General features: G+C 39.2%; 2 protein-coding genes across 2 annotated transcripts in view; both read left to right on the top strand.

Annotated features, from left to right (window-relative positions):
• The first annotated feature begins 4,461 nt into the window (after window positions 1–4,461).
• On the top strand, window positions 4,462–12,661 carry LOC138971286 (uncharacterized). The gene is made up of 5 exons (XM_070344001.1): window positions 4,462–4,740; window positions 6,653–6,845; window positions 7,173–7,377; window positions 8,145–8,221; window positions 9,919–12,661. Exons 1-5 carry the CDS (start codon window positions 4,732–4,734, stop codon window positions 11,088–11,090), a joined length of 1,656 nt encoding a protein of 551 aa, XP_070200102.1. The 5' UTR covers window positions 4,462–4,731; the 3' UTR covers window positions 11,091–12,661.
• A 6,829-nt stretch (window positions 12,662–19,490) lies between these two features.
• Window positions 19,491–21,086, top strand: part of LOC138971285 (uncharacterized) — a 13,097-nt gene continuing 11,501 nt past the window's right edge. Inside the window, exons 1-2 of the mRNA XM_070344000.1 lie at window positions 19,491–20,018; window positions 20,611–20,742. Of these exons, the coding sequence (XP_070200101.1) occupies window positions 20,621–20,742 (122 nt within the window). The 5' untranslated portion in view covers window positions 19,491–20,018; window positions 20,611–20,620. The remainder of the gene's footprint in view (window positions 20,019–20,610; window positions 20,743–21,086) is intronic.

Here is a 21,086-nt window from a genome sequence, read left to right as displayed (position 1 = left end):
AATGTTCAGCTCAGTTTCCAATAATACACCCAAATCTAACTTTTTCCCATATTTAAATTTTCCAATGGTCATTTTGGTGATTAAAATACAATAATTCACAAAATAAATATAATCATTTTTCAAACTTTCCCTAAAATAGCCCCAAAATACATTTTCTTCATTCAAAATAATGGCAACATGTATTTTCTTATAAACAAAATCTTTACATATTTTCCAACCCTTCATCACCTCTTGGCAACTAAAAAAGAAATGTTCAAGAGTGTCTAATTCATTACAAAATTCACATTTATTCGATGTTCGTAATCCCATTTTGTTTAATAAAATATTGGTTGGATATATTCTATGTAATAATTTCCAGTGCAGCAGACGTAATCTTTCTTCTTTTGTGCTGTTAACAGCCAATAACCAGTTTCTTTTATCCAAATCTACATTATGTTTTCGTTTCCAAAAATCACAGGCACTCGGAATCTGGACATCAAGATCAACTAAACATGCTCTAATAAACTTTGCTGTTATTTTTCCACCATTAATAATGAAATCCTGCAATGTAAAATATTGATATGGTAATGTGTCTGTGCGTCTGGATTTAAGTGTCTGGATGGTGTATAACCCACTTTTTCACATAAATCTTCAAAAGAAATAATAATACCATTTTCATTCATGACATCCTTTACAAATGAGATATTATGTTTTATAAAATCTTTAAAAAATAGGCATTTATGTTTAAATTGAATATTCATATTGTTCCAAATGCATTGGTCCTTCAAATGTACTGGTTCAAAATTATACTTTTCACAGAAAACACTTTTATTGTCAAGCCAAGTTAATAACACTTGTTTCCAAAACAATGATCTGCAACTATTGAGGCCATTCATCGTTTTCGAAGATGCATTTGAGTCAAAGCACGATAAACCAATGCCCAGACATGCCAGACAATATCTTGGAATAACAGACCAATACTTTTGTGTGGAGTTATGCAAATTAACAAGCCAGGAAATCATAAATGAGTTGTGCATATCTACTACGTTTATCATATTCAAACCACCATAATCTTTTTCTTTACACATAACTGTTCGTCTTACTTTTTCAAATGCGCGCGTATTTGAATACTTTTTCTTCCAAATAAACCTAAACAAAATGGAATTAATATGGTGTAACACATGATGAGGTACTGCCAGAGACTGGAAAATATAAACGAATTGAGAAATAAGAAAGGTTTTAACAGTACAAATTTTACCTTGTATACTTAAATTTCTTTTTGACCAATTGGCGATTATTTGTTGTATTCGTTGAATTTTCTTTGACCAGTTTTCCTCTAAAGACGATGCGGGTATATTGTTTGGAAAAATAATTCCAACAATTTTTACTTTACGTTTCCATTTAAGACCAAAATACTGATCTGTACACAACTTTTTGGACCCTATCCACATGGCTTCCGTTTTGTTAACATTCACTTCCAAATTGGAAAAACTTTTAAATATATTCAAAATGTATAACGCCCTTTCTAGATCTATTTTATCATGCAAAAAAGAGTGACGTCATCAGCATATAATAGCAGTTTTAGGACCGTGATTGGTGATACCTCAAAGGGTGACATAGGCAGATGGATACCCTTAATAGCTTCATCAGATCGAATCTTGTTCGCCAACATTTCAAGGGCAATAACAAAAGCCATTGGCGAGAATGGATATCCTTGACGAATGCCAGTTTCCACAGGAAATGGTTCGGATATCCACCCTGTATAATTAATACAACTTTGACTATTGTTCATCAGGACAGAAGTCCATTTTTTTTTAAAGTTATCCCCAAAACCAAATTTATCAAATGCAAACAAAATATAATCTTTGGATATGGAATCAAATGCACGTCGAAAGTCAACTGCTAATAAAACTCCAGGTTTATCCATTGTGTTCATAATATCTATGGTATCATCAATGAGTCTAATCATGTTACTTATTTTTCTTCCTTTCATAAAGCCAACTTGATTTTCATGAATAATATCACCAATTACAGTGAAAAGTCGCAATGCTAAACATTTTGCAATTATCTTGTAATCTGTATTTGTCAGAGATATTGGTCTCCAATTGCCGAGATCGTCCCTAGGTAAATCTTTACCTTTATGAATTAAGGTCAGAACAGCTTGTTTTTAACTTATCAACAATGGGTTAAATTCAGGAACTATGGCGGTAAGACGTGCCAGTTTGGGTCACTTGATCCTCATGTCAAAGTCGACCAAAGTCATGTTCGTTGGGGATTTTGTTATTATAGACTCTACCATCACACATACATGTACTTTAATTTCAATCCACCCAATAGTTTTTGAGAAAATGGGTTTACAAGATTTAGCTCTGGAAATGTGAAATTGTGCAAGTATATATTCATGTGTGTACGTGTGAGTGAGGGTGTGGGAGTTGAATGTGTATGAGTGTATATTCCTTCACCCACCTTCATGATTCCTAGACTGACCTTTAGTCAGGATTATAGACTCTACCATCACACATACATGTACTTTAATTTCAATCCACCCAATAGTTTTTGAGAAAATGGGTTTACAAGATTTAGCTCTGGAAATGTGAAATTGTGCAAGTATATATTCATGTGTGTGAGTGAGGGTGTGGGAGTTGAATGTGAATGAGTGCAGGGGCAGATTAGGGGGGGGGGGGGGGTTACAGGGGTTCCGGACCCCCCCCCCCACCCCCCCGGCTGTCAAAAAAAAAAATAATACTAACTTTAAAAGAAATAATGAGTGGCTGCTGACACCAGTTGATCATGTTTAAAATCAAGGATAAGCCATAAATTGTTCATAAAATAGCTAAATCTCTTCAGCTTCTGGGGGGCTAAGCCACCCGGACCCCCCAGCGGGGCCTTGCCCTGGACCCCAGGTTGTAATCCGCCCCCCCTCCCCCCCCCTCTGGCTTAACTGCTCCGCCCCTGCTGAGTGAATATTCCTGTGAGTGTCTGTATGAGAGAGAGAGAGAGAGAAAACAATGAAAACAACATTCTTGTTACTGATTACAAATCATGATATGTATTTCTAGGTGTGTATGAAAGAGAATTCAAAAAATAATAACAAGTCGCGTAAGGCGAAAATACAATATTTAGTCAAGTAGCTGTCGAACTCACAGAATGAAACTGAACGCAATGCCATTTTTCAGCAAGACCGTATACTCGTAGCATCGTCAGTCCACCGCTCATGGCAAAGGCAGTGAAATTGACAAGAAGAGCGGGGTAGTAGTTGCGCTAAGAAGGATAGCACGCTTTTCTGTACCTCTCTTTGTTTTAACTTTCTGAGCGTGTTTTTAATCCAAACATATCATATCTATATGTTTTTGGAATCAGGAACCGACAAGGAATAAGATGAAAGTGTTTTGAAATTGATTTGGACAATTTAATTTTGATAATAATTTTTATATATTTAATTTTCAGAGCTTGTTTTTAATCCGAATATAACATATTTATATGTTTTTGGAATCAGCAAATGATGGAAAATAAGGTAAACGTAAATTTGGATCGTTTTATAAATTTTTATTTTTTTTTACAATTTTCAGATTTTTAATGACCAAAGTCATTAATTAATTTTTAAGCCACCAAGCTGAAATGCAATACCGAAGTCCGGGCTTCGTCGAAAATTACTTGACCAAAATTTCAACCAATTTGGTTGAAAAATGAGGGCGTGACAGTGCCGCCTCAACTTTCACGAAAAGCCGGATATGACGTCATCAAAGACATTTATCAAAAAAATGAAAAAAATGTATGGGGATTTCATACCCAGGAACTCTCATGTCAAATTTCATAAAGATCGGTCCAGTAGTTTAGTCTGAATCGCTCTACACACACACAGAGACACACAGACACACGCACATACACCACGACCCTCGTTTCGATTCCCCCTCGATGTTAAAATATTTAGTCAAAACTTGACTAAATATAAAAAAGTGTTGTGTTGAATAAACAATAGATCCAGAGGAGCGAATTACTGTGTGGTTGTGTTTACTTTGACACGTGCTTTGTAATTGTGTACATGCAACTTTTACCGTGACCGTGATTTGCCACTGGTGTTCGTGATCGTGAAAACAAAAATCAAGGTAACTGTGATCGTGAAAGCTAAAATTTCCCTTCCCGTGATCGTGATGATACCCCCCCTATGGGGCCCTCCCTTATGTATGCACACTTGTGTTTTTGTCAGTTCGTTTGTTTTCCGTCTCAATTATTTTCAGTGAGTCTCGCTGATCGTCCTAAATGTGTGTCTGTGAGTGTGCGCGCGTGTGTGTGTGCGCGTACGTGTGTGTGTGTGTGTGTGTGTGTGTGTGTGTGTGTGTGTGTGTGTGTGTGTGTGTGTGTGTCCATGTGTCTCTGTATTTGTGTGGTGTATGTGTCTGTCCTTGGGTGTGTTTTTGGTTTGTCTGTCGGTATCTCATTGTGCTGAAAGTGTAGTGATTTGGGTTGATTCAAGATTACTGGGCGAATCGTTGGTCGTGGGAATATTTCACCAGTCTGAACGTCGGAGGTCATCACACAGGAGACCAAGGTGTGTTGGAAAGTCCTTGGCTGCAACCTCAGCTACCAGGATATCGGTGTCGACTGCAGTTTCAATACTACCTTGAAAAAGATGATGGCTGCAGGTTGTCTCTTCTCCAAAGAAAAGGCGATACATGCTCAAGGTTATGGAATACAACAACAGCTTCTTTCTTTCATGAGACCTTTTCATTTGATCTGAATTGCACAGGAGGCATGTACAAGGTAATGCGTATTTTCAAAGTTTTCTTTGATTTCCTGTTTTTAATGAGTGAGAGCGGTTCTCATGCCGGTGTAGGATCCGGTCCGGTCCCCCCTCTGAAGTAGTCCACCGGGGGACCAATTCGTGGCAAAATCTGCTCTATAATGGTCCCCCCTTAGACATCCAGCCTCGTTTTCGACTGGTCCCCCTGGGCGATTTTGGTTCCCCCTCGCATCCAAAATAGGCCCCCTCTCGAACTGGTCCCCCTCTTTTCTAACCAATGTAGAGCTATGTCAGTAGAGGGTAAGTGCCATTTTTCAAATAGTTCAACACGTTGTCTTACAGAGTGTCGTCCATGATGATAGTCAATGAAAAACTAAGACTGGCTGACGGAATGAATTGTCGTGGACTTATAATTATAGGCATCTTTGACACGAGTCACGTGACGTGTCAAGAAGCGTGGCGACCGTTTTCTCATCCCACAAAAAAAAGAAAAGAGAAAATAAAAAACAAAAGTATAGGCTACATAGAACGGCAAATCTACGAAGTTAAATCACTTTTAAAAGTTTAGATTTGACACTGTAACCTTGACCCACTGAGTGTGCACGCGTGCGTGCGTGCGTGCGTGCATAATGTGTGTGTGTGTGTGTGTTTGAGAGATGGGGGGAGGAGAGAAAGTGTGGGGGGCGAGAGAGAGAGAGAGAGAGTGAGAGAGATCCAGAGTCACGTTTTCTACTGAGTTGACACACACTATAACAATAAAGTTAAAATAAATACTGACATAGCTCTACATTGGTTAGAAAAGAGGGGGACCAGTTCGAGAGGGGGCCTATTTTGGATGCGAGGGGGGACCAAAATCTCCCAGGGGGACAGTCGAAAACGAGGCTGGATGTCAAAGGGGGGACCATTATAGTGCAGTTTTTGCCACGAATTGGTCCCCCGGTGGACTACTTCAGAGGGGGGACCGGACCGGATCCTACACCGGGAACAAATAGATGCGCGTGGGCTCTTTTGTGTTAGAAAGAATGTGTGTTTGCTTGTTTGCATGTTTTTGTGTGTGCTGTTTTGTTGTGTGTTTCCTTTCTTCTGTATGTGTGTGTCCATCAATCAAGGTTAACTTAAATGGTTAATTAAAACCGACAAGCCGAATGACACAAAGTATTTTTCTTTTAGATTCAGCCAAGATTTATGTTTTTATTTGTATCAACCCTATTTTTAACACTGCCAGTTCTTCACATGTCAACAATCTTACAAAACAATAGGTAGTGTCATACAATTTGATAGCTTGCTTTCTCCAGGAAGAAAGCAATTCGATTTTCTGTTTGTCTCAAAATTTGGGGAAAGTATTTGACATAAATATAACCCAGTTCATGTTTAATGTGTGGCAATAGGTCAAGAAATGTACCAGGGAAGGAAAGTGCACATGAGCGATACACTGATTATCACTCCGACGTTTGCGTGGTGGTTGGCTAGAATTGTTTCATGGCTGATACGTTTAAGTGCCGATCTTTGTGATGAGGCCATTTATTGTAAAACCAGTAATGACTTAGAAGGCAAATCAATCCCCTACCTTATGTAACAAACACATTGATTGTACGTTGTACGGTGTTATCTATACAGTGGTACATTCAACACAGGCACCCCAAAAATCAAATTCGCAAAATCAATGTTCCCGCGTTAAAATTAACACACAATCAGAAAGACTGAAACGAAACAAGTTTTGCATGTCATTGGAAACAAACATCTAATTTGAATCTAATGAGTCTAACAGTGAACTTATGGCAAGCTGAACGGTGAAGGTGTCATGTTCCTCTCAGATGCCACAAAACGGGTTTTAAAGCCGTTTTGTGCTAACACAGGTCGTATATCATATCAAAATGTACGTCTTTTTTATTTCAATGTCGTGCATAATTGGTGAATCCAATTTCTGTTTAGCTATATTTCAAAGGTGAGAGAATTTCCAACGAAGATTACGCCTGTGGTGATAATGGAAACAATGCAATCTACGTGGACAATATCCTGTACCATGTGGAACCCGGCAAACCTCCTCCTACTTCTCATCCTACAACAACCGCCACAGCTACCACACTGACTATCTTTTCTACGTCCATGAGTACACAGGTACAAGGTAAATATGATTGTATACTTGTATACGTATCAATTGGACCATTGTTTTTTTGGAGTAACCCAAGAACATGAACACACACACACACACACACACACACACACACACACACACACACACACACACACACACACACACACACCCACAAACACACACATATATGTTTCTACTCTGTCTCCCCCCCAAAAAAACCACAAAAACATTACGCCCCCACCTGCAAGCGACAGGACAAAAGTGCAGGTCCACATTACTCGCTGGTATTGCTTGTGCTTTAAAAGTAAGTATTATAGCAACAAATGCACCACCTATGTTCTATATCTCTCTCTCTAGGAGACAGCACAGCATCAGACGCACTTGTCAGTAACAACACAGAAGGCATTGGCTCTGCCTCTATTGCTGGTATCACCATTGCTGCCATCCTGGTCGTGGTCGTCATCGCTGTTGTCGTCATCATCATCATCTTAAGAAGACGCAATGATGACGGTGATAAAACGAAAACTTGGCTGGCACATTACTTCAGAAAAACCAAGCGCCTGTTAGTTACTTTCCTTCTTTTTACCTGTGTTAATCGATAAATAAATACATAAGTACATAAATAAATACATATATCAATCTATGTATAAATAAATGATAACTAATTAATAAATATATAAACAAGTTAACAAATAGATAAATAAATAAATAGATCGATCATTAAATAAATAAATAAATAAATAAAAAGGCACAAGACAATAACAAATATCCTTTTATATCTGTTAGTAGTGAGGAAGTAATATGTTGGTGTTACGTCATGTGTTATGCAAATTAAAGCAAAGAATAACCGATTCGTAAATTGCGGAGATAGGCTTACAAGTTTTTCTTTCGTTTTTAACTGTCCAGCAGAACCAAGCATCCTCATCGTTATTTGGTCTTTCACAATCGCCTATGATATTCAAAGAACTGAATTATGTGGTGGACAGGCATGCGTTACCTGGGGTTATGAAGAAAGGGAGATAATCAAGATTTTACGTGAACGACTGTGGAGCACCATTTGTTAAGAAGCTGTTTTGCGGTCCAGATATCATTTACAAGTTTGTTACAAAGCAGACCATATAGTTACCTTCTTCAAACGCGTAACCGTTCATACACAATATATATTAATTTAAGCCTCAAAGAGAGTAGCAGTTTAAAATGATGTAGGTTACAGGTTTTCAAATTTTCCCCCAATACCGTAGATGTGCACATAATTCATAGTCTCAAGATTGTTGTCAAATGGATAGGGTAAACAATTCGTGAACTCTCTGAATTCTGTTGTCCTTGCAGATCTGCCTCTCCGAACAGCACTCGAAGAGCGGTTTCCAACTCTGGCTATGTGCCCGATGACCAATTCATAACTTCAGGTATGTTTTGTTTACGTTGTTTAATGGTGCTGCTTTTTACTATCAAATGCTACTCAATATTTGTTATGACGGTTTACACTAAGGTAATGCAACTATAGCCAATAACTAGTGCCACGCCACATTAGGTAAGCACCTAATTGGGTTTTCAATGAAAACAGCAAAGGTTTGTTTGCTTGCATTACAACATGTATTGCAATGTGTTTTGCGAAGACGATCAACAATTATGTTTGAAGCATTATTCATGCAGAAGGTAAAATATGTTTTGAAAGTGCACATGTTAGTTTAAGAGAGAGAGAGAGAGAGAGAGAGAGAGAGAGAGAGAGAGAGAGAGAGAGAGAGAGAGAGAGAGAGAGAGAGACAGACAGACAGGCAGGCAGACAGACAGACAGACAGACAGACAGACAGACAGACAGACAGATAGAGACAAGAGAGAGACCGATACAAAGACACCCAGACAGACAGAGAAAGACAGAGACAAAGAGAAACACAGACAGACAGATAGGAAGGCAGACAGGCAGACAGACAGACAGACAGATAGACAGACAGACATACATACCAACAGACAGACAGACAGAAAGGCAGACAGACAGATAGACAGACAGACATACATACCAACAGACAGACAGACAGAAAGGCAGACAGACAGACAGACATAGAGTCGGACATAATGGTCGACATGCAGCAACTATCGAACAGTTCTAAGAAATCTCTCACAGCAGACTGATAGAGGAATTGAGTCGAATTATTTCCAGTCCTGACGTAAGTTTTATTTTTACATTTAGTCAAGTTTTGACTAAATGTTTTAACATAGAGGGGGAATCGAGACGAGGGTCGTGGTGTATGTGTGTGTGTGTGTGTCTGTGCGTGTGTGTGTGTAGAGCGATTCAGACTAAACTACTGGACCGATCTTTATGAAATTTTACATGAAAGTTCCTGGGTATGATATCCCCGGATGTATTTTATATTTTTTTCGATAAATGTCTTTGATGACGTCATATCCGGCTTTTTGTAAAAGTTGAGGCGGCACTCTCACACCTTCATTTTTCAATCAAATTGATTGAAATTTTGGCAAAGCAATCTTCGACAAAGGCCGGACTTCGGTATTGCATTTCAGTATGGAGGCTTAAAAATGAATTAATAACTTTGGTCATTACAAATCTGAAAATTGTAATTAAAATTATTTTAATATAAAACGATCCAAAATTATTTTTATTTTATTCTTCATCATGTTCTGATTCCAAAAACATATAAATATGTTATATTTGGATTAAAAACGCTCTGAAAATTGAAAATATAAAAATTATGATCAAAATTAGATTTCCGAAATCGTTTTAAAAACAATTTCATCTTATTTCTTGTCGGTTCCTGATTCCAAAAACATATAGAGATGATATGTTTGGATTAAAAACACGCTCAGAAAGTTAAAACGAAGAGAGGTATATGTTTGGATTAAAAACACGCTCAGAAAGTTAAAACGAAGAGAGGTACAGAAAAGCGTGCTATCCTTCTCAGCGCAACTACTACCCCGCTCTTCTTGTCAATTTCACTGCCTTTGCTATGAGCGGTGGACTGACGATGCTACGAGTATACGGTCTTGCTGAAAAATTGCATTGCGTTCAGTTTCATTCTGTGAGTTCGACAGCTTGACTAAATGTTGTATTTTCGCCTTACGCGACTTGTGATTATATATTTTACAGTCCAAACGCCAGGCGCGCAAATGCAAAGCGACGAGGATACAGACCACATCTACAATGCACCAGAAGAACCCTACGTGAACCTAGCCACTGCTGTGAATTCTGCAGGACTCCCCAAACACACTCACCAGAACCTGAGACATCCCGGGAACAACCACTCTCAGGATGCTTACGAACTGGCAACAACTGGCGATCAGACGAAAGAAGTAGCAAAGAACGGTGAAAACAGCAAACAAGACAGTGTCTACGAATTCGCAGAACCGCCTGCTAATGAGATAAAGTCAGATGGCAGCCATGACTACTACAATGGGGCAAACTTCAAAGGAACCAAGAACGAGGCTTCTGCGCCCTCCACCGATGATACTTACGACCATACAAAATCAGATCGACTGCATCTGCAGAACTCTAAAGCTACGTCCGACGACACCTACAACCACACAGGACCTCAAGACAATATTGTGAAAAACCAGGCAGGCTCTACTTCGTATCCAGGCTTCGATGACACCTACGACCACACACAAGCTCGCCCCTTGAACCAGAAGGACCAGGATGACACATATGACCACACACATGACGACCAGGTTCCCAAAGCTACTCCGAACTCCGACGACACCTCTCCACGTAGAGTCGAATCCCCGAATGACGAAGACGAGTACGCTGTTCCTCCAACCAAAACCATGTCAAATCCTACCACAGGTAAAGCTGCAGCGATCGCCGATGGCTCGCGCACAATGCACGCAAGTAAACAAGCAGCCAAAGGAAAGCGAACCGCCGCAAAAGGAAAGCCTGGTTACGAAAATATCACCGAGGATCACACCAAAAAGTCAGCAGACAAGAAGCAGGCGCGCCTTCAAGACGACACAGAGTATTCTTTGGCCAAGAACACTATTCCCGCGCAGTCTTCGCCAGAAGCTACAAAATCTGAAGCGTCTGTATATGAAGTTGTTGATCATGACGAAGACCACGACAAGACCGCAGCGTCTGTCCTTTCGGGTGACGTGTACAACGAGCTTGACGTCAGAGGAGAGTCAGCAGCCGAGCAGAAGGTTCAGGGGAGTCACTATGATCACGTGAGCGACCCGGACGAGTACAGTGAGCTGCACGGTGAAGACTGGACACGGGATCAGAAGAGAGAGGCTGATGCGGATCAGTACAGTCACATTCACAGCTGTTGAGATAATATGAACCTACTTCTCTGTCTCTGTTTCTGTCCCTCGCTCTCCCCCCCCCCCCCCCTCTATCTCTCTCTCTCTCTCTCTCTCTCTCTCTCTCTCTCTCTCACACACACACACACACACACACACACACACACACACACACACACACACACACACACATATTCACTCTCTATTTTGGATGGGTTGTTTTAAATTGTTTAATTCCCAAATACAGCTAAAAGTGGAGTTCGATGCTGAGTTATGTGGACTGGATAAGGACGCTCTGGAAATGTCTAGAAGCAAAGGGAAGTAACTCTTTCTTTGTTATCGAAAGAAGGGAGGTAACTCTGATAATAGTTGAATAGCACACGTCTTAAAATGCTTTAGGGTTCTGCTAACACCCAGGCGAAGCCGGGCTTCGAAAATATAACGTTTATGAATACAAGCCAAGGGTGTAATTTTATCCTGGGTAATCCCAAAATTTGCACTTGTTATTCACGCAGATCTTTTTTCTCTTTCCCTGTTTATTTTGAGAAAAAAAATTTACGAAACTTTCACAACACACATGGGCACATTTGGAGCTATTGCATAATTCACGCCGCCATAATTTACATAATTGTGCAAATAGTGTGCATAGAAAGGCAGGACAATGTTGACATGAACCAGCGGTTGGCCAACCATTTATAATCATGTCCGGGTATGCACTATGCTGGTTGACAGTTCACCAGTGCCTGCGTCTTCGTTTTCAGAGACTGTGCGTATGTGTGTGTGTGTGTGTGTGTGTGTGTGTGTGTGTGTGTGTGTGTGTGTGTGTGTGTGTGTGTCTTTATCTTGTGTGTGTGTGTGTGTGTGTGTGTGTGTGTGTGTGTGTGTGTGTGTGTGTGTGTGTGTGTGCGTGCCGGTGTGTCTTTATCTTGTTAAAAAACATGCATTTGTACGGTTTTTGTAGCGTGTCGAAGTGACACGTTTGCCTACAATCACGACTCGCTTGACCCCTATACCCTGTATAACACAATTTATAAAAAAAAGAAAAGTAAAGAACAAAAACGATTAAATACTATGCACTAATCATAGAGCCAGTTAAATTTCCTCCACGAATCTGTTTTTCTTTTTGATTTACCTTATCTGGTTAATATGTTACGACAATTTGAAAATGACGAAAAATCACTTGCAACAGTGGGCACGAATGAGTTGCGTTTCTTTCGCCGGGTACTGTACATCCAACTGACTGTTCAAACTGAATATAACTGTTTTCATTCACTATGTTAACTTTTTATTTGATATCACCAGTCTATATGCACACAGGGTTTGCTAAATGTTCGGAGTAGGATTTGTTCAAATTGGAGTTTGCATGTAAAATGTGAAATATCAAACAATAATATTGTTCTATTGAGATCTGTACATGCTGTAAATAATTGTATCATATGTTGAAATATAACAGAATCACGACAACAGAGCAATATTATTGTACATTGCTTCTTTGTTTTGGATTTTGTACTCTTGCCTAGTGACATGCAGATACTCACAGGGTTAGCATACGATTGTTATGTATACTAATTCGTATTTAGACTGTAAATGTAATATTCCCTTCAAAACGCATTGATTTATGTTTATGTATTCGTATATGTTCTCCATATATCGTGTTCACGCTCATTGCACCTTTTCAAGAGTTGTTAATTCAGAGCGCCATGAAATGTATCGAAGCTGTTTTCAGGTTGAATATTCATTTATTTTAAGATTAGAACAAGTGTATGCATTTACATTGGACAGGTGTTTTTTAACATGTGAATATGTTTTAATACTCCGAACAATATTAAATGTACTTCATGTGATATTTAATAATTATGTGTGAAGCCCTGCAACAGAGGAATGCTGTTTTAAAGTGTGGTGTTGTTTTTGAACTTTGTGGACTGTTAAGTTCTACGAAGTATTACCTGCATTAAAACTGTGTGAACAGTACATGTTGTGATTTTTTGTCCGTATGGTTAATTGTTTAACCATACGGACCTTTAAGCATCTGCTGGTCAGCGTGCATTTCCCTCCGCGGGCCCCTCCGTCTGGAACTCCCTGCCGCTTGAGCTTCGCCAGAGCCCCTCTCTTGACGCGTTCAAGAGTAGGTTGAAGACTCAGTTCTTCCCGTAGCTGGCTGCGACTTTCATGTTCGACGTGATGTGTTGTGCCCAAATAGACATTCTTGTGCTGTGCTCTGCGAGAGGTGTTTTCCTTTTTGCTTAATATTATTTTGTTTGGACCTAGCTATTGATGTGTACATTGTTGTTAAACAGTTGTTTGTTGTATGTTTATCAGGGTTTGCTAGTGTGTGATAGGGTTCGTGTCCGTCTGTAGATGTTAGTTTCTTTGTTAGTCCCGTGTTGACAACTCTTCGACAAGCGCTTAGAACTGTTCCCACGGAATACGCGCTATATAAGCTTCATATTGATTGATTGATTTTATGTAGGTTGTACATTTAATTGTTCTATTCTGTATATGTTCTTTTGTAAAGGGCCTAAAGACATAGGTTAGGCACTTAAAAATGTCCAGTTATTATTATTCTTATAAAACTTCAGCATAACTTCTGCGTTAATCATTTTAGTGGAATTTGGATATGATATTTATTTTGATCGAAATTAATTGTGTTTGTTACTCAAGCTCGTGTGTTGTCTTTTCTTATCATATTTTGTGATTTGACTCGCATAACATGTTCGCCCAAACAATTGTATTTACAGTAAGTGCAAACTTGTCTCGATTGCTTTTGTTGTTCCATGTGCATAGTTTGAAAGAACCTAGACGTTATTAATACTCACTGTTGACGCTATATTCAGGAGTCATTAGATGGAGATATATATTTGGAAACAGAAGTGGCACACAGGCAACTTACAGAGTATTCACATTAATAATTGTTTTCTATTATCATTACATTGTAGTGCTAAACTGGGGAAAATAAAACACACACACACACACAAACACACACACACACACACACACACACACACACACACACACACACACACACACACACACACTTGCATTGCATTGCATACCTACGTGTGCGTGTCATGCATGCAGATAAGAACTCTATGTTCTTTTTAATGTGCCATATTTTGTCTAAGTTGTATAAGCATAACATAATCGTTGCTTACAGTAAATAATCTGCGTTTACTTTTCTTCTTGATGTTAGTTTATTGTCTATGTATATCTGGTCGCTTACCCGCTAGCTTGCCTTAAGTGCAAACTTGTTTTCAAATTTGATTCACATAAAACTCAGAATTTTCGTCATCTAAATGTGTTTGTGTGTTTGCTTAGTTGGTTGGTTGGGTGGGTGGTTGGTCACTTCGTTGCTTGGTTAATTTGTTGGTTGGCTGGTTGTGATTACTTGGTTGGTAGGTCCGAGTTTTATAGTCTCCTAGTTTGTGAAATGATAACTCATTTGATGAAAGCTCAACACTGGAGATGTGGAAATGAATGTGTGGCCATGCATCCTTCGCTCCGTCGGGCTTATATTAAGCTTTTGTCGGTTGTCAATCAACCGTGATAACCTCGAATTTCAAATGGAAGTCAATCAATGAGTATTCCACACCCTCCCAAGCTGCTTCGCTTCGTAAACATTCAATAAGACTATGTTCGGGCGTCAATCAACGATGTTAACTTCGAAGTTCTAAATGACAGCCTAAAAATATGTGAATGATGGTTGAATTGTTGACTAACATAGTATGCCCTTTGACACAATCTCAAAACTCATTGTTCTCTACGAACGCTAACGCGGGCTCATAAAGCAATTACTGTTTCTATTGTTTCAACTTTTTTTTATGTACGCTGTCTTGCACGCACCTGTCTTCAGCCAGAAAGGTCAGTTTATCATATTATCATTCGGACGTTTTGCTTCGCAGTTAACGTCTTATAACCAGGAAAAAAACCGAGGAGAAACAAAATCAAGCCAAGGATTCCTGAATTTATCACGGCATGAATTGTACATAATTGATTTAGAATTGCCTCCAGTGTACATAACACAAAAGAAAAAACATTGCGCGAATGGCATGTCCTCAAGTTATAGCGTTGCTAAAAACAACAACACGCCTTTCTGCATACGCAACAGAAATATGCGTAGACAGGTGTGATCGAAATCAAGCGAACTGTTAAGCTCACCTATGTAACTTCAGCAGGACCGACGTATCCTTAGCGGATTATGACTTTATTCAGTTACTCAGCAGAAAAGACAAATGCTGGAGAAAACCCGTTCTTTTCTGCAGCATTTCTGCATAATGTCATCTTTCGCCGAAGCAGCGTTTTTTTCTGCGGCAAAACATTTTACTGCAGTAAAATTGAAATGAAGGATGCTGCAGTAAAACGGTGTTGCTGTTTTACTGCAGAAAACCTGTTTACATTTTTTCTGCAGCATTTTGGACTGGCTTTTGGCGGATTATGACATTATTCAGTTATTCTGGAAAAAAACGAAATGCTGGAGAAAAACTGTCTTTTCTGCAGCATTTCTGCATAATGTCATCTTTCGCCGAAGCAACGTTTCTTACTGCTGTAAAACAGTTTTTCTGAAGCATAATGTTTACTTGGTTTTCTGCAGCATTATTGCGATTAACTTTTTCTTCAGAATAGTCTGTGACAGTTTTTCTGGAGAAAAACGAACGACCTTGTAAAGTAGCGTTTGTATTCGTCGCCCCCTGGGATAGTATAATAGTTTGTTCCGCAGTGTACCAATAAACAACTATTGGTAATTCTGGATGAGTCCATCTCTCGACAGAGGGGGGCTCGCGTGCTCCAACATTATAATGAGCCAGTACAAAATGCTGCAGAAAAAGTGTAAACAGGTTTTCTGCAGTAAAACAACAGCACCGTTTTACTGCAGCATTCTTGATTTCAATTTTACTGCAGTAAAATGTTTTGCTCCAGAAAAACCCCTTGCTTCGGCGAAAAATGACATTATGCAGAAATGCTGCAGAAAAGACAGTTTTTCTCCAGCATTTCTGTTTTTTCTGCAGAATAACTGAATAATGCCAAAATGCTAAAGAAAAAGTGTAAACAGTTTTTCTCCAGTAAAACAACATCACCGTTTTACTGCAGCATTCTTGATTTCAATTTTACTGCGGTAAAACTGTTTTACTGCAGAAAAAAACGTTGCTCTCGCGAAAGGTGACATTATGCAGAAATGCTGCAGAATAACTGAATAAAGTAATAATCCGCTAAGGATACCGACGAGGCACTGCAGAGTATCCCAGCCCGCTACACGTTGCGTGAAAGGAAAACAGGCCAAGTACTCGTCATAATCCCTATCGCGGCATAACTAATAGGCAGTGCGTCGCCTGTGCCGCTGAAACTGCGCAGGTATATTCTGCCCATAAGCACAATCAAGGAAGATAATTATTAGTTTGTATCGGTAGAATAGCACCTTTTCTCTGGTCGACTTTATGTTCAATATGACACCACGGTTATCCTGGTCTGAGTGTGTGTACGGGTCCATGCTTCGGCGCGTTTTTATGTTGAGTGTGTGTGTGTGTGTGTGTGTGTGTGTGTGTGTGTGTGTGTGTGTGTGTGTGCGTGCGTGCGTGTGTGTGTGTGTGTGTGCGTGCGTTTGTGCGTGGGTGCGTGTGCGTGCGTGCGTGCGTGTGTGTGTGGGTGGGTGTGTGTGTGTGTATGTGTGTGTGTGTGTGTGAGTGTGTATGTGTATGTGTGTGTGTGTGGGTCAGGGCGTGGCTATGTGTGTGTCTGTCTGTGTCTGTCTGCGTGTGTGTCAATCTGCGTGTTTCGATGGGATCGAAGCTGAGATAACACAGTTCGTCTAAGTTTAAGCATTTACATATGTTCATTCAAAAGCAGTGCAGGGAGGACAACAGAACTTAAACAAACAACCAAGCACAAAAGCTTTCAAACAGAAAAAGGGTAGACAAAAAAAGAAACCAACAGCAATACAAGGCTTGATTGAGACGACGAGGTTTTGTTGCCATCGTGTATAAAAGTGGTCGCACACCGCTTATGTATGTATTTTGTTTTGTTGAACTTGGTTTCTCTACACGGACATGAGCTGATAAGGAAAAAGTGGTAGGACTGGATTGCAAAATTGTACGCTTGTAGTCCCCTGAGGAAAAATCGTGACATTTCTAAACACGTATAATGCGAAAGGAAAAATCATGGACCTCAAATGCTTTTTCTCGTTGCATAAATATATATTCTTACTTTCTCGTTGAGGGGTTGCACAATTAACGCATATATTACCAGAACAAAGTACTCTTTCATTTAGCGTTACACTAACAAACAACAAGTCGCGTAAGGCGAAAATACAACATTTAGTCAAGTAGCTGTCGAACTCACAGAATGAAACTGAACGCAATGCAACGCAGCAAGACCGTATACTCGTAGCATCGTCAGTCCACCGCTCACGGCAAAGGCAGTGAAATTGACAAGAAGAGCGGGGGAGTAGTTGCGCTGAGAAGGATAGCACGCTTTTCTGTACCTCTCTTCGTTTTAACTTTCTGAGCGTACGCGTGTTTTCAATCCAAACATATCATATCTATATGTTTTTGGAATCAGGAACCGACAAGGAATAAGATGAAAGTGTTTTTAAATTGATTTCGAAAATTTAATTTTGATCATAAGTTTTATATTTTTAGTTTTTAGAGCTTGTTTTTAATCCAAATATAACATATTTATATGTTTTTGGAATGAGAAAATGATGGAGAATAAGATGAACGTAAATTTGGATCGTTTTATAAAAACAATTATTTTTTTTTTACAATTTTCAGATTTTTAATGACCAAAGTCATCAATGAATTTTTAAGCCACCAAGCTGAAACGCAATACCGAAGTCCGGGCTTCGTCGGAGATTATTTGACCAAAATTTCAACCAATTTGGTTGAAAAATATGAGCGTGACAGTGCCGCCTCAACTTTCACGAAAAGCCGGATATGACGTCATCAAAGATATTTATCAAAAAAATGAAAAAAGCATCTTGGGATATCATACCCAGGAACTCTCATGTCAAATTTCATAAAGATCGGTCCAGTAGTTTAGTCTGAATCGCTCTACACACACACACAGACAGACAGACACACATACACCACGACCCTCGTCTCGATTCCCCCCTCTATGTTAAAACATTTAGTCAAAACTTGACTAAATGTAACAAGTCGCGTAAGGCGAAATTACTACATTTAGTCAAGCTGTGGAACTCACAGAATGAAACTGAACGTAGTCCGCCGCTAGTGCAAAAGGCAGTGAAAGTGACGAGCCTGTTTGGCGCGGTAGCGATTGCGCTGTGCTTCATAGCACGCTTTACTGTACCTCTCTTCGTTTTAACTTTCTGAGCGTGTTTTTAATCCAAACATATCATATCTATATGTTTTTGGAATCAGGAACCGACAAGGAATAAGATTTCGGAAATTTAATTTTGATCATAATTTTTATATTTTTAATTTTCAGAGCTTGTTTTTAATCCAAATATAACATATGCATATGTTTTTGGAATCAGAAAATGACGAAGAATAAGATGAAATTGTTTTTGGATCGTTTAATAAAAAAATAATTTTAATTACAAGTTTCCGATTTTTAATGACTAAACTCACTCATTAGTTTTTAAGCCACCAAGCTGAAATGCAATACCAAACCCCGGGCTTCGTCGAAGATTGCTTTGCCAAAATTTCAATCAATTTGATTGAAAACTGAGGGTGTGACAGTGCCGCCTCAACTTTTACAAAAAGCCGGATATGACGTCATTAAAGGTATTTATCGGAAAAATGAAAAAAACGTCCGGGGATATCATACCCAGGAACTCTCATGTCAAATGTCATAAAGATCGGTCCAGTAGTTTAGTCTGAATCGCTCTACACACACACCCACAGACACACAGACAGACAGACAGACAGACAGACGGACAGACAGACACACATACACCACGACCCTCGTCTCGATTCCCCCCTCGATGTTAAAATATTTAGTCAAAACTTGACTAAATATAAAAAGACCCAAACAAGACTCATAGAACTCTGCTGAAGTTGCACTCTTGCAAACACAATTGTAAACATTCAACGTTGCAATTACCGACTGTTCTATTAGTTAACAGATACAGAAACACACAGAAACACACACACAGTCACACACACACACACACACACACACACACACACACACACACACACATACACATACACACAAACCACACACACAAACCACACTCACACACACACACACACAAACTCACACATACACACACACAAACACATATACACACTCACACACACACATATATCAATCAATATACACACACACACACACACACACACACACACACACACACACGCACACGCACACACACTTACCCTTCAAACGCGCCGAAGCATGGACCATTTTAATTTTCAAACGTGAAAGGGCATTTTGTGCCGCCTTTCATAACTCTATTTGTTTTACTTCCTGGTTCTAGCCTTTTGCTGCATAACACGTCTCCTCTTGTCCTTGGGTTTGCATTTGGTTTTATCTTATGCATCGGTGTTGGCTCGACGACTTCTTCTCTGCATAGTGTGGCTGATTTCGAAATGATATTTGGTTTACACAGTAATTTATTCAGATACATGTTTACAAAACCATAGAATTTACTATATAAAACAGTAGGAAATCAAGATAAACTTATACATGTTCTCTTAGAGACACAATGATAACGTGGCGGACGATTCATAATGTACAAACCAGAAGGTATTTATAGAGAAAGCGATAACTCAAGAGCTTTACATTTTTAGTTGTGTGCAAGTACTCGTAAAGATCGACTTATCAGCGTATCCATGATTTCCTCCGCTTTTGGTTGCACTTGTTTTAATACTGCGCATCGGCATTGGCTCGATGTTTGTTTTGTTTTGTTGTCTCTTTTTTTATGACTATAGTTTTGAGATGGTTATTCGCAGAGCAGGAGGTTTCTCAAGAGATTGTAGTGTACAAGCACTCCTAGTGACGGTAAGGCCGATTTCATTACTTTAAGCTTTGTTTATTTTACGCTTCTATGAAATGTTTTTACTCAAGGGCTAATGAAGCTACTAGCCAAGCAACACTGACTATTATGCTATATGGCATATTAGATTCTTGTTCATGTTTTATTTTAATGTTTCTTTTAAGTAATGGTCGACATAAAATGAGCGTATAGACATTCTTACAAAGTTAACCGTAACAAAAACTATCTACAGAAGGTTTCTTTGTGGGTGAAATCAGTCTGTTTTCTGTCTTCCTGACTGTCTGAGTGTCTGTGTGTCTGTCTGTCTGTTTGTCTATCTCTGCCTGCCTCTGTCTGTCTGTCTGTCCGCCTGTCTGCATTGATATTTGATAAGTTACTACAGTCTACTTCCATGAAAAGTTACCGGGTTATGCAATTATGCAATACAATTCTGAGCTGAGGCAACAATGATGAATGACACCATACAAGACAAAGCCTGAACGTCCAAAACGGGGAAAAAAGGTGAACAGAAACATGTGAAAGGATTATGATTATATCAAATCATGTGAGAGATGTTGATGAAATGTGATATTGATATATATTTGTAATGTGACGCAGTGATCGAGGCATGGATTGTATGAGGACATCGATAACCAGCTGGATGGTTACCAAGAATCTCGTATTTGCTCACAGGCTGGTTTCACTTGTGGTGATTCTCGTTGCATTATCACTTGGACAAGGCCTTCATGGGTAAGTCGTTTTGTAAGTATTGTACTTATATACCTATAGCGAATGAATAATATGTGTATGTGGCCTCAACAGTTATTGTTATTAGTTTCCTTTTGTATATAAATACAACACATGCATTTATATAGATCTATAAGTGGTTTGGTATATGACTGTTGTTGTCGTTGTTGTTGTTGTTGTTGTTGTTGTTGTTGTTATATGTTGGTGGTGGTGGTGTTGTTGTTGTTGTTGCTGTTGTTGTTGCTGGTGTTGTTGTTGTTGGTGGTGGTGGTGGTGGTGGTGTTGTTGGTGTTGTTGTCTTCGTGTAATTTGATCGTGTTTAATGTTGTTTTTGCCCTGAATGTTTT

This window comes from Littorina saxatilis, linkage group LG7, assembly GCF_037325665.1.
Source record: "Littorina saxatilis isolate snail1 linkage group LG7, US_GU_Lsax_2.0, whole genome shotgun sequence".
In the NCBI taxonomy this organism is placed as follows: Eukaryota; Metazoa; Mollusca; class Gastropoda; order Littorinimorpha; family Littorinidae; genus Littorina; species Littorina saxatilis.
The sequence above is the reverse complement of the archived record's forward strand: the minus strand, read 5'-3'. Positions and strand labels throughout refer to the sequence as shown.